Genomic DNA, 14,049 nt, shown 5'->3' on the forward strand with positions numbered 1-14,049 from the left:
CTTTTGTACTGATTATTACAGTGCTGAGTTTTCTCATGTTTGATCAGTGTAATACCTTGGTCTTACAGATCTGTGTAATTCCATATTTTGGAATTTCTCCTTGGGAAATTTAGGGGAAAAAATATTTCTGGATTACTGTCAGTATTCTGTTCTGTAAATTGGCAGTTAAACTTTAATGTTGGGGGAAGAAATTAAATGTTGAAAAAGTGTGTCTTTAAAACAGGAGGTTATGTGCATTTATTTTGAGATGCCTTATTTAGTCCTGAGGGGTTTTGGCATTGTAACTTCCTATACTTTACTGTTTTTATTAAAAGATTTACTTATATAATCTCTGGTGTGTAGAGTCCAGATGTCATACTGATTACCCAGTATGTGGGGTAGAGGTATTTTGAGTTTATCAAATTTGAGTGAGAGTTGTTGCAAAATTGTATGGATTACAAGCAGTAAGAAGTTTGTTTCAAATTTTGTATCTACACAGTGTGTGTGTGTATAGAGATAGATATGCTTTATAGAAATGCCTTTTTAATTTCCTACCTGACAGTATCTTATGTTATTAATGTTATTCTGAAAAATGAAGTGTAGACTACTGGCCTCAGTTATTCAGTCATTTCTGTTTAGGTTAATGTACAACTCTGCTAAGCAGGCTAAAATACTACTTTAAATTAAACGATTCAGTTACTTGGGTAAAAAGAATAATTTTAACATTGATTTGAAAATAATATTGAAGTCATTGGGCAATTTTTAATTTTCTTTCCTAACTTTTTTTATAAAGAAACAAATGCCAGGAGAGCAGTAGACAGAGGATATGTGCAGGTGCTTTTAACGATTTATGTTGATTGGCACCGTCATGATAGTCGACACAGATACATGCTGATACGTAAAGGAGTTTTGCAGTGCATTAAAAGTGTTACAAACATCAAATTAGGAAGAAAAGCATTCATTGATGCCAATGGGATGAAAATTCTTTACAATACTTCACAAGTAAGTTTATATCAGGTTTTTTTTGTTGTTGCTGTTGTTTTTGTCTCTTAGGCTTTAAAAACACATCCTGACCTCAAATTTGTCATAGTTCTTTTATGATATTCGTGGTCATTCCTGATTAAGGGGGTAAGGATTATTTTCTGTACTTACTAAAGCAGAATGAAATAGTACAGAATTAAATTCATATTTGCTATTATTTGGCTGTGACTATCTCTGGAACAGGCTGTTGAACTTAATTTAAAAAAAAGGTGGGGAAAGTCTTTCATTTTGAAGTTTAGGTTTTTAAAAAAGGTGAATTTGAGTTGGTGGAAGTCCTTTTGGTGTTCAAAGGAGACATTAGCAAAATTTATTGTGAACAAAATACTTCGCTATTAGTGAATTCTAGAAATCTGTAAAATAAATGTAGTTTGACTGTTAGTTTGAGAGTTTTCTCTTGTCTTCGTTGTTTTCCTGTTAATAGGAGTGCCTTGCAGTAAGAACTCTTGATCCTCTTGTCAACACATCCAGCCTAATAATGAGAAAATGTTTTCCTAAAAATCGCCTCCCTTTACCAACTATTAAAAGTGCTTTCCATTTCCAACTCCCAGTTATTCCTGCCAGTGGTCCTGTGGCTCAGCTGTACAATTTGCCTCCTGATGGTATGGTAATTTTGTAATATTTTGTCTTTGAGTATGTCTAACATTGCTTTATATAAGGTGGAATCAATTGCAGTTATTTGTGTTCTCCACTAAAACTTGGACTCTGAGACTCTCAGCTAGCAAAAGGTCTGTGACTGATAGTGTGGAGCACCAATTTCTAGTGTTAAGTTTTAACTCATTAAAATTTTGTCTATACATATGTGGCTGTGTTTCCGAGATATAAAAAAATAAAACGGGAACTAAAACGTGATGTTCATCAAACTCTGAAGTGGAAAGCATAGGCTGTACATACTAGTCTACAGACTTAAATAGGCTCTCTTTTTAACTCATCGTATGTGTTCTCCTATGTGAAATGTAATGTAGTGTACATCCTGTTTTACGGGAGTGTATATTCCTTGATTTCTTTCTCTTATTCTGATAAACTGAATGTAGTGAATTTAGATTAACATGTGTCATTTGAAGCATTGTTTTTTAAATTATTGTGGTTATTCCTTCATTTGCATGATGAGAAAAGTAGAGCTGCTTTCTTGGACTGTTGCAGTCTCTTAGGCAACACTTGTCTGCAAAGCATTTCTATGGTGCTTTGTAAGAAATAGATTCATGCCATTGTGGACACCTTTCATTATTTTTGGATAATTAATGTTTAATGCATTTTCAGATATGGTGAAACAGCATGGTACCTGGGTAAGCAACTGATGAAGTTGCTGTCAGAAAGTTACTCTAAAATGACAAGGCAAAGTCAGACTTTTTAATATCTTCTTATTCACAATATCTCCTGAGACAAAAGACACAGTCTGAAAGAAGACAGCTATCCGATTGGGGTTCGTATGGGTCAGACTCAAACTGCAGGAGTTTAGAGTGATTTGTCTTCAAAGCAGAAAATACATTTAGAAGTGTGTTCCAAAATCCACAGAAATTAAACCTCTGCTTAATACAGTATTTTTGGTACACCATAATACCTATTTAGAAACTTCCTATTCTGTTGAAGTAGACTACTGTAGTTTTCTTAATAGGTTTGTTATCTATTAAAAAAAGAAGTGAAAACCTGAAGGAAATAGGATACATAGGATTTTCTTTTTAAGGAAAACCTTCAGTATTAAAAGATGCATAGAATGTTGGGGTGGGTGTTGGAACTACAGCTCTGAGTTTATTAAAAGTATAATCTTGTATAGTGAGCATTGTAAAAGCAATATATGTAATCCTTCTGAATACGCTAGAAAAACAGTATAATTTGTAAACTTCTGAGAGAGCCTTTTACTGACAATCAGCAAATTTCCTGTATGTAAAACAATCTTTCAGAAAACATAAAAAAAAACCCCAGCACTCAAACTGCGTGAGATTTCTAGAAAAAGATCAGATTTGCCACTAGGAAGCAGAACATCTGCCAGAATAAGCAGTTAATGCCCACTTCCACATATTGGGGAGTTAGCCCAATTCTCGTTAGTCATGTGTAAACAATTAGTTTCCTTTCCCTTGTTTTTCTTTGTTAAAAAAAGAGGAAATCCTAGATCCTTCAATGTACTGGGTCTCTAACTCAAATAGAAATTTGTCATTAGTGTCCAAATAGTTCCACGTGTCTAAAAAATAACATTTTGCTGTATGTTTTAGGGATAAAATTTAGTTCTCAACCTGCATATTCTAAGCAGCTGAAGTGACCACTCTTCTTGAGTGTTTTCCTCACTGGTTGAATCTCCAGTGATGCTTCTGGCTGCTTTTTTTTTTTTTTTTTTTTAATTGTTAGGCCCCATTTAAGCAAGACAAAGAAGGTGAAGAGGGTGCTTTTTCCCACTCTTCCCTGATAATGGGTCAATACTAGCTGACATGACTTAAAGCTGCTGAGACCTCAGGGGTTTTTTTGGATGTGGTCATTATTACTTACTTTAGGAAAAGGTGTCAGAGCCATCTCATTGTGTGCTGGCCACAAGCAGGTGCTGAGATGTTCTTGGCACGTCACCATTGTAAAGTATTTCTAATGGCCATCTGCTGTCTTGCTGTTTGTTTTTTTTTTGGGGGGGGGGGGGGGGAGATGTTGGGTGTGTTTTGGTTTTGTTTTGCTTTGTTTAAATCAGAGATCTTCATTTTGTCTTAAAACTGGATGGAATAAATTGTGTCTGCAGTATTGTCAAACAAGCATTTTGTTTTGTAAATCTGGTAATAGTAATTAAAGTTTACTAGTTGGTTTTCACAATTTTTTCAAGTGGTAAGTAAAAAAGAAAATAAAACCAGAACATAGTATTTTTTTTTTGAGCATATGTATTGGATTAAATGTATAATCTGCCTTACAAAACTTTTTTGTATCATAGTGGATGATGTAGTAGATGAAAGTGATGATAACGATGATGCTGAAACAGAATCAGAAATTGAAACTGAAAATGATGATGACAAGGACCAACTTTTTAAGGTTGGTATGAGACAAAAATAACAGGCAAAAATCAGACACAACAGTTTTTATTTTTTTTTTTTAAGTTGCTTGAATCATGTATACAGACATATGTTTTAAGTGTTAAAAGGACTTTGAGGAGGTTTTCAGGGCAACTTCTAAAATTAAAAAAGCTCCTGAAGCTTAAGGAAGTGGGTGCTCCTTGAAGATATCAACCTAGTTGTTCAAATTGCTTCAAGATTTTTATCAAAACCTGTTTGCTTCACACTTGATGAGTCTGGAGTACAGTGGGACAGAACTGCAAACTCTTTTAAGCAGTACTCTGTTCCCAACTTGTATTTCTCTCAGCCCTCTCTTCGCAGCTGCGCTGCTCAGTATGTAGGAGCTGCTCTAACTTTTTCCATCATTCTGGACGGGGATTGACTAGGTCAGTGTTTCAGCAAGGTAACTTTTGAAGTTCTGCCAACTGTAGAGGTAGAGATCAGACCTCTTACTGTTGCATCACCTTGTGAAGGTCGTCTTGTGTTCTGCAGCTGCCAGTCAGGACATGAAAGGACATCTGCCTTATTCTGTATTTTTATGTTGCATCTATTCAGGAGTTAATTGAATTGTCTGTCCACGGACTGGAATGACGAATTTTATTCCAGGCTCTCATGAGCCCTGGTTCAGGGAGTATCTTCCATAGAAGCAGTTACTTCTTTGTCATTGAGGTCAGGTGAAATCGCCACGTTCCAGGTTGCGATAGTTGGATTATACACAGATCTCATGTAAAGTCTGACGTCTGTGCATAATACATTTGGATGGAAGCAAGAAAATTGAGATGTTTGTAATATTTCTGTTGAAATGGAAGCTTTGGCATACTAATAAAACTGAGCTGCTTAAACCTTCATGGTGAAAGGTGCAGTTCAGCTAATTTTACAATAGTGATATTCAGCTTTTAAAGCATGGCCATGTCAGAAATAAAAGGTGAATGTAACTATTTTAGAAGTTTATTAATTCTGGATGCAAGATTAATTTGTTCTGGTGCTCTTTCAGAATGATGATATTGAGACTGATATTAATAAACTGAAACCTAGACAGGAATTGGGAAGACCCATAGAAGAACTGAAAATGTATGAGCGATTTTTCCCAGAACTTTCAGAAAACTTTCAGGTAAAGTATATGATTCCCAGTGCATTCGTTGTCATGACGGGTTGACTCTGGAATACACTTTGACATTCTTTTTTGGATGGATAGTTCCTGTAGCCAAAAAAATGATCCATCATTCTAGAGGTACACATGTGACTGCTATATAGTGAGCTATTTAGCTAAATGTTATGGGTTACTTTAATCTGACTGAGAAGGGGACTATGGGCAGATATAAAGGAAAACTGTTTTCTGACATCTGATTATTGCAAACAGCAGAAAGTAAAATAGCAAGAAAGGACAGGAGATTCCTGACAACGGTTCATTGTATTAGGTATTTCCTTAAATGCTGTGCACCTCTTTAAAGTAGTTCATTAAAATACCTGGGGATTTGCATTGACTTGATAATTTGTTATTGATGAACTACTTGTGTATTGCTTTGACACTATCTTGTAAAAGCTGAAACTTCATTGCTATGTTTATGTAAGTTTAAAACCTAGTAACTGTCATCTTTTAAATTACACTTGTTTTGGATTATTGCAAAACATACCTCAGGAACAATGAGAGAGAAAGGTTTGTAATTTAAATGAAACTTTAGGAACTGTTTACTTTTTTTAGATAAATATTTTTATTATTTTTTTTTCTCTTTTAAGGAATGTGACTTAGTTTCCAAGGAACCAAAGCCTTTTATACCTGATGCAAATCTGGGTGGACCTATTGTTGTTCCTACAGCAGGAGAGGAGCACTCTGCTGAAGCAAACCAGTCAACAAAAGGAGTTGCTCTGAAGGAGAGCAATCCTTTATTGACAGAGGAATACAATAGAAGGCCAGCCTTTCTGGAACTACCAAAGAAAGATAGTATCAAAGACAGTAGTTTACATCAGCAAAATGATCAAAGAAACCTGCTTCCATCATGCCAGTGTCTAAGCCAAGAAATTGTGAAAGGCTTGGACAGAATCAGTCTGCAGAACAGTGCAAAAAATGATCAGCATTATGGTACAGGGTGTATAATAAAGAAGGAAAGCAAAACTAGCCTTACAGCACTTGCTTGTAGTAAACCTTGTGAACATGTTTCACCTTGTGGAAGTAGCCTCTTTGAAGGATCATCTGTCCAGCTGGGAAAACTCTGCTGTACTGGAGTGGATTCGGAGGAAGAAGATTCCAGATCTAGTTCATCAGGGGAACAAGTCGTGCTTGAGGTTTCTGATGTATCACCAGTTCATGACTGTGATCTTTATATTGAAATGGTAAAAACCACAAAATCTATTCCTGAGTATTCAGAAGTGGCCTATCCAGATTATTTTGGCCATATTCCACCCCCATTTAAGGAACCTATTCTGGAAAGGCCATATGGGGTGCAGAGGTGAGTTACCATACGCCTTTTTTGTTGTTGTTTTCGTTGCCTTGAGAAGCAGTCTTTAGGATGAGATTAACAGGCACATATGCAATCTTTGCTTTGGCATCTAAACTATTTTCAGTGAAAAGCAGTTTGAAGGTAAGTGAGTGGGCATTGATCGGTGCAGAGCCATAAACAAGAACACAATCTGATTCTGTAATTGCTAATTCTAATTCTGTAATTCAGCTTCTGAATACTAAGTTTAATTTATAGTCTCCCTTTCTGTCTTTGCACCATCCCCCATCTAAATTTTGTAGTTTGTGAAAAAAACAAAACAAAACAAACAAACAAAAAAACCCAAAATAAAACAACCCATGAAAAACCCCAACAAACAAAACAAAAAACCTCACCTGATTGTTCCCTTCAGGCCTTAGCAAAGATAGGACAGTTAATACTTTAAAGATACTTCAGCTCTTCTCTTTGCTGTGCTAACAAAGCTATCTTTCAGGAAAATGTGGTGGGGAAAAATTAGAAAATTAATACACTTAAGTGTTTGTTTTTAGTGTTTGCAGTATAACAATTTAGAGTTAAACAAATGCTGAGGATGTAGTTTGTGTTAGGTCATGCAGAATGACACATAGTAAACACAGAATGAAAAATAAAACAAAGAAACAAAAAACAACACCTGAACACATCCATTTATTTCTTCACTGAGAGATACTAGAAGATGATGAAGGGTGATGTGACTCAAGAATGATTTGCAGAGGTGGTATGAAGAGCTGGCTCATGTACATAGTAGGTTACTCTAAAGACAAATGAGTGTGTTAGCAGAACATGTAATAGTAGGTATGAGGCCTTGCCATTTGGCTTAATTATTAGATTGAATGCTTTCAGCTTTATACTTATAACTTTAACCAGTTTCATGAGATTCTTCATATTTACATTTAGTTATTAAGATGATTAAGAGATTAAGTGTCTTTAGGTTGTATAATTAGAATCCTTCAGCTGTTTCACGTGTCGTAAAAAAGTGATCTTTCTAGTGAGATGGCCAACTGTTGAAACACTAATGACGTAATGAATATACTGTTACTAGAAAGCACTGTTCAGTGTTGAAGAAGAATCTTCCCTGTAAGTTTATTTTTTAGGTAGATTCAGCTGATTTAGAAGGGAGATAGTCTTGAGTCAGGAATCACATAAGAACTGCATTTTAAGAAAATCTTGCAAATCTTCATTTATGTTTTTGCAGTACTTAATAATTCTGAATTTTCCTGAGTAAAACTGATGAAAGTCAGATAAAATTTGTCATTCCAATGCTTATTCTTCTTAGATATAAAGCACTGTATTAACTCTTAAATTTTAACCAATGAACCTACTTGTGTGGTTATACACAAAGCTGATTTCTAAACCGTGAAGGTAATTGTTGTGGTTTAACCCCAGTTGGCAACTAAGCACCACACAGCCGCTTGCTCACCCTCCCTGCCACGCAGTGGAATGGGGGAGAGAATCGGGGGGGGGGGGGGGAAGTAAACCCCATAGGTTGAGATAAAGACAGCTTAATAGGACAGCAGAGGAAGAGGAAATAATAATAATGGAAATCATGATAAAAGAATATACAAAACAAGTGATGCACAATACAACTGCTCACCACCTGCCGACCGATGCCCAGCCTGTCCCTGAGCAGCGATCACTGCCCCCTGGCCAACTCCCCCCAGTTTATATACTGAGCATGATGCCATACGGTATGGCAGCCCTTTGGCCAGTCTGGGTCAGCTGTCCTGGCTGTGCCCCCTCCCAGCTTCTTGTGCACCTGGCAGAGCATGGGAAGCTGAAAAGTCCTTGACTAGTGTAAGCACTGCTCAGCAACACCTAAAACATCAGTGTATTATCAACGTTATTCTCATCCTAAATCCAAGCCACAGCACTATACCAGCTATTAGGAAGAAAATTAACTCTATCCCAGCTGAAACCAGGGCAGTAATTCTAGAGTATGTTTTATTTTAACTTTAAAATGTTCTATTTTTGTTGTATTTTCTATGTTGAAAGTTATTAGGTCTTGTGTGAAACAAGAATGAAATATCAGATAATAGTGCTAAACTTGAATCAAAAAATCTGGCATCACCTTTTTAAGGTACCCTGTTCTAAGAATTCAGTTTTCTACAAATGACTCAGTCTTGTTACTGCAATGTAACAAATTTCTGAGAAGGGAACCTGTTTAAAAAGGGCTTAATCATTTTAGGATTTGGTAGTTTATAGGAAGGTGGTGAAAATGAGTTTGGTAGGGGACATGGAGAAGCTTTTAAGTCTTCTACAAAGCTGTGTCCAAACTCTTCTGGCATTCAGTGGAATTTATGCTCTTCTTAATGTAAGCAGTTAGTTACTGCACATCAGCTAAGTCTTCTTTAGAAAACAAATGGTTGCCTTAATCCATCCTTGTAATTTAGCAACATGTTGTTGGGAGCTGAGGTGGGGAGTTAGTGGGTTTTCTTTTTTCTTTTATTAGACAAATGTGGCGTGGGGTTTTTGAGGGGTTTCTTTAGTCTCGCAACATGCTAGGAGATGGATTGTTTTTGTGTTTTCCTCCATCCCATCAGTAGGCGGGAGGCATATGGAAAGGAACAGGAAGACCCACCTCATTAACACATGGCTCAGAGGCTGGTGCCAGAGGTGGAATTTTGGATTTTTCAATCATGGGGCAGTTTACATGGCACCAGGCCTGCTGGAGACAGATGGGGTTCACCTGTCGCAAAGGGGGAAAAGGATTCTGGCTCAGGAGTTAGCAGGCCTCATTGAGAGAGCTTTAAACTAGATGCGAAGAGGGAAGGGGATAAAACCAGTCTTGCTTGGGATGAGCCTAGGGGTGGCATGCCTATGTTGGAGAAGAGATCAATAGCCCAACTGAAGTGCATTTGCACCAATGTACACAGCATGGGCAATAAGCAGGAGGAGCTGGAAGCCATTGCACGGCAGGAGAACTATGATGTGGTCGCCATCATGGAAACGTGGTGGGATGACTCACACAACTGGAGTGCTGCAATGGATGGCTACAAGCTCTTTGGAAGGGACAGGCTAGGAAAGCGAGGGGGAGGGGTAGCCCTGCATGTTCGGGAGTGTTTTGACTGTCTGGAGCTTGACGACAGTAATGATAAGGTTGAGTGCTTATGGGTAAAGATCAGAGGGAAGGCTAACAAGGCAGATATCCTGGTGGGAGTCTGTTATAGACCACCCAACCAGGATGAGGAAAGAGACAAAGTATTCTACAAGCGGTTGGCTGAAGTCTCACAATCTCAAGCCCTTGTTCTCGTGGGAGACTTCAACTTACCAGATCTCTGCTGGAAATACAACACAGCAGAGAGGAAGCAGTCTCGGAGGTTCCTGGAGCGTGTGGGAGATAACTTCCTGACGCAGCTGGTAAGTGAGCCAACCAGGGGAGGTGCCCCGCTGGACCTGCTTGCTGTTCACGAACAGAGAAGGCCTGGTGGGCGATGTGGTGGTTGGAGGCTGTCTTGGGCTCAGTGACCATGAAATGATAGAGTTTTCAGTCCTTGGAGAAGTAAGGAAGGGGGTCAGTAAAACCGCTACCCTGAACTCTAGAAGGGCAGCCTTTGGATTGTTTAGGAGTCTGGTGAACAGAGTCCCTTGGGAGGCAGTCCTGAAGGGCAAAGGAGTCCAGGAAGGCTGGATGTTATTCAAGATGGAAGTTTCAAAGGCACAGGAGCAGGCTGTCCCCATGTGCCGTAAGATGAGCAGGTGAGGCCAAAGACTGGCTTGGCTGAACAGAGAGCTTTGGCTGGAACTCAGGAAAAAAAAGGAGAGCCTACCACCTTTGGAAGAAGGGGCAGGCAACTCAGGGGGACTACGGGGATGTTGTGGGATTATGCAGGGAGAAGACTAGGAAGGTGAAGGCCCAGCTAGAACTTAAACTGGCCACTGCAGTTAAAGATAGCGAAAAATGTTTTTACAAATAGATCAGCAACAAAAGGAGGGCCAGGGAGAATCTCCTTCCTTTGTTGGATGCAGAAGGTAACCTTGCCACGAAGGATGAGGAGAAGGCAGAGGTACTTAATGTCGTCTTTGCCTCAGTCTTTAATAGTCAGACTGGTCATCCTCGGGGTTTTCAAGCCCCTGAGCTGGGAGATGGAGATAGGATGCAGAGTGAAGCCCCAGTCGTTGAAGAGGTGGCAGTGACCGACCTGCTCCTCCACGTGAATGTGCACATGTCTATGGGGCCAGATGGGATCCACCTGAGGATACTGAGGGAGCTGGCAGAGGAGCTGGCCAGGCCACTCTCCATCATTTATCAGCAGTGCTGGTCAATCAGGGAGGTCCCGGGATGACTGGAAGTTAGCAAATGTGACGCCCCTCTACAAGAAGGGTCGGAAGGAGGATCCGAGGAACTACAGGCCTGTCAGCCTGACCTCGGTGCCAGGAAAGGTCATGGAGCAGGTCATCTTGAGTGCCATTATGCAGCAAGTGCAGGACAACCGGGGGATCAGGCGCAGCCAGCATGGGTTTATGAAAGGGAGGTCCTGTTTCACTAACCTGGTCTCCTTCTATGACAAGGTGACCCGCTTAGTGGATGAGGGGAAGGCTGTGGATGTTGTCTACTTGGACTTTAGTAAGGCCTTTGACACTGTCTCCCACAGCATTCTCCTGGAAAAGCTGGCTGCACACAGCTTGGATGGGTGCACTCTGCGCTGGGTTAAAAACTGGCTGGACGGCCGAGGCCAGAGAGTGGTGGTGAATGGAGTCAAATCCAGTTGGCGGCCGGTCACGAGTTGTGTTCCCCAGGGCTCAGTACTGGGGCTGGTCCTGTTCAATATCTTCATTGATGATCTGGATGAGGGGATCGAGCGCACCCTCAGTAAGTTTGCAGATGACACCAAGTTGGGTGGAAGTGTTGATCTGCTGGAGGGTAGGAAGGCCCTACAGAGGAACCTGGACAGGCTGGATCGTTGGGCCGGGGCCAACTGTATGAGATTCAACAAGGCTCAGTGCCGGGTCCTGCACTTGGGTCACAACAACCCCATGCAGTGCTACAGGCTGGGGGAGGAGTGGCTGGAGAGCTGCCTGGCTGAAAAGGACGTGGGGGTGTTGGTTGACAGCTGGCTGAACATGAGCCAGCAGGGTGCCCAGGTGGCCAAGAAGGCCAATGGCATCCTGGCCTGTATCAGGAATAGTGTGGCCAGCAGGACCAGGGAGGTGATAGTGCCCCTGTACTCGGCACTGGTGAGGCCGCACCTCGAGTACTGTGTTCAGATTTGGGTCCCTCGCTATAAGAACAACATCGAGGTGCTGGAGCATGTCCAAAGAAGGGCAATGAAGTTGGTGAAGAGTCTAGAGAACAAGTCTTACAAGGAGCAGCTGAGGGAGCTGGAGTTCTTCAGTCTGGAGAAAAGGAGGCTGAGGGGAGACCTTACTGCATTCTATAACTCCCTGAAAGGAGGTTGTAGCGAGGTGGGGGTCGGTCTCTTCTCCCAAGTAATAAGCAACAGGAGAAGAGGAAATGGCCTCAAGCTGCACCAGGGGAATTTTAGGTTGGATATTAGGAAAAACTTCTTCACCAAAAGGGTAGTCAGGCATTGGAAGAGGCTGCCCAGGGAAGTGGTTGAGTCTCCATCCCTGGAGGTATTTAAAAGACAGGTAGATGTGGTGCTTGAGGACATGGTTTAGTGGTGGACTTGGCAGTGCTAGGTTAATTGTTGGACTCGATCTTAAGGGTCTTTTCCAACCTTAATGATTCTATGAATTTGTGCTTTGGAGTGCTTTTGCTTTTTTGTTTACGTTTAGTAACATGTAGTTTTCACCAAATATCTCACCAAACTATTATTATTTGGAAAAATGTTATTGAGAATAACTGAAGTGTTTTATATTATTGTACCTTTTAGGGAAGAAGATTATATAATTCAATAATCTATAAATTTGGGTTTAAATTCCTACTTTCATCCATTCTTTAAAATTTTAGGTTGTTTTTTGCTGTACACTTTAGTAGTTCCTAATGTCTCTAGTATTTTCTAGTCATCTGACACTTCGAAGTGATCATCAGGTAAATCAGGATATACAAAGAACTGACCTATAAACACAGAGCTCCCCACCAACAGTGTTATTTTTTTATTTTTTCCTTCAATTATCTTAAAATAGCTTCTCTTTTCTCTTGATTTTTCAGAACCTGAAAATGTCCACTACTTCTTCTCCTTTTTGTGTGCATCTTGAGTAGCATTTATTTCCTTTTATCTACATTGGTTATTACTACGTTATTTGAATGCCTGGTATTCATTAAGGGATTTTGTCTTGGCAAAACTCCTGTGATGATAGGAAGTATTATGACCCTCTAGAGCTGAGGCACACTGAGATCTAAGGAGTTGTGTAAGCTCAAGTGCAAGATGAAAAATCTGTAGCTCTGCCCTGAGCTGAACCTGATCAGATAGATTGTGGTGAAGTCAGCCTTTTTACAATTTTGTCAGTACACTAGACTTGTGTCTTGTTTTCTTTTCCAGTTAGTTTTAATTTAATAAGAGGCGCTAGAGTTGTGCACTTACCTTCTTTTTCTCATTTGTTAACAATATTTATTTTAATTAAATGGAGAATTTCCAACCTGAACGTACTTGACCTCTCTGTTCCTGTATTCTTCATTGTTAATCTGCCTCCTTTTCTTCTTATTGCAGGTGCTGTGCAAGCTTTTCCACACAGCTCTGCCACTATATTTCATTCTTGAACTGCAACACATTCTTACTTTTCCAAACCAGGACCTAAATACTGCCAGTTGTGCAATGGTTTTATGATCTGGATAAGCATACACCTGACATTTGGCTGACATCACCAAATTCATTCTTATTTGTTACCTAGTCGATAAATGAACCTAGATCTCCAGAGGTGAAAAGCTAGTGCACTAACACACTCACTGCACGACCTACTCTCTAAAACTCTTTAATTTTAGTTATGGTAGGACTCATGTAAATTACTAATGTTATCAAGTGGTGTCCTGGATTAAAGCATTAACATAAGTAATGTTTGAGTAATTCCTGCTTCTATTATAAAGTATGAAATGGTACATTTTTTTCCATAAGATAAAACCCAGTGGGCTGTGTGCATGAAAACTCAGTTCCCTCACGTACAACTATTGCACTCGGTCAGCTGTGAATGCAGGTGTTTAAACTTAAGTACACTTACAGTTTGTGCACATAAGTGGGGGTGACACTGAGGTCTCTCTGAAAATCTGTCCCACTGTCTTCATGTCAACTTTGTTAGTTTTTGTTGTTGTATGAGGTAATTCCTCTTTTGTAATTGGAAATAGTATGCAACAATCTAAATGAGAACTCTGCTCTTCATTCTAGGACAAAAATCTCTCAAGATATTGAAAGACTGATTCATCAAAATGACATTATAGACAGAGTTGTGTATGACCTTGATAATTTGAGGTAAGTTTTTACTCTTCTGAAAACAATATTCAGAGAATACTCAGCCTGTTCTACTTTTCTCTGTGATACGATTTGTAATATTTAAATAAGTACTATTATGACAGGCTTCCATGAAAGTTTCATCTCATGTTAACACTGTTTCTGCTATCCAGGCTGTATTTAGAGGAAGGTTCA

The 14,049-nt window shown here is 39.6% G+C and overlaps 1 protein-coding gene across 9 annotated transcripts in view; it reads left to right on the plus strand.

Annotated features, from left to right (window-relative positions):
• AGTPBP1 (ATP/GTP binding carboxypeptidase 1) overlaps positions 1–14,049 on the plus strand; it is an 83,444-nt gene that overhangs the window by 31,434 nt on the left and 37,961 nt on the right. For all 9 annotated transcript variants that reach the window (XR_015700975.1, XM_087741765.1, XM_087741766.1 and 6 more), the window contains 6 exons: positions 773–981; positions 1,442–1,619; positions 3,923–4,020; positions 5,035–5,151; positions 5,778–6,487; positions 13,792–13,875. Coding sequence is in view for 8 of the 9 variants with exons in the window: in XM_087741765.1 (XP_087597891.1) it covers positions 773–981; positions 1,442–1,619; positions 3,923–4,020; positions 5,035–5,151; positions 5,778–6,487; positions 13,792–13,875 (1,396 nt within the window). In the remaining variant the exon portion in view is untranslated. The remainder of the gene's footprint in view (positions 1–772; positions 982–1,441; positions 1,620–3,922; positions 4,021–5,034; positions 5,152–5,777; positions 6,488–13,791; positions 13,876–14,049) is intronic.

The sequence above is a fragment of the Nipponia nippon genome, unplaced genomic scaffold (assembly GCF_047370975.1).
Source record: "Nipponia nippon isolate SJK-2023a ecotype South Korea unplaced genomic scaffold, ASM4737097v1 scaffold_8, whole genome shotgun sequence".
Classification (NCBI taxonomy): Eukaryota; Metazoa; Chordata; class Aves; order Pelecaniformes; family Threskiornithidae; genus Nipponia; species Nipponia nippon.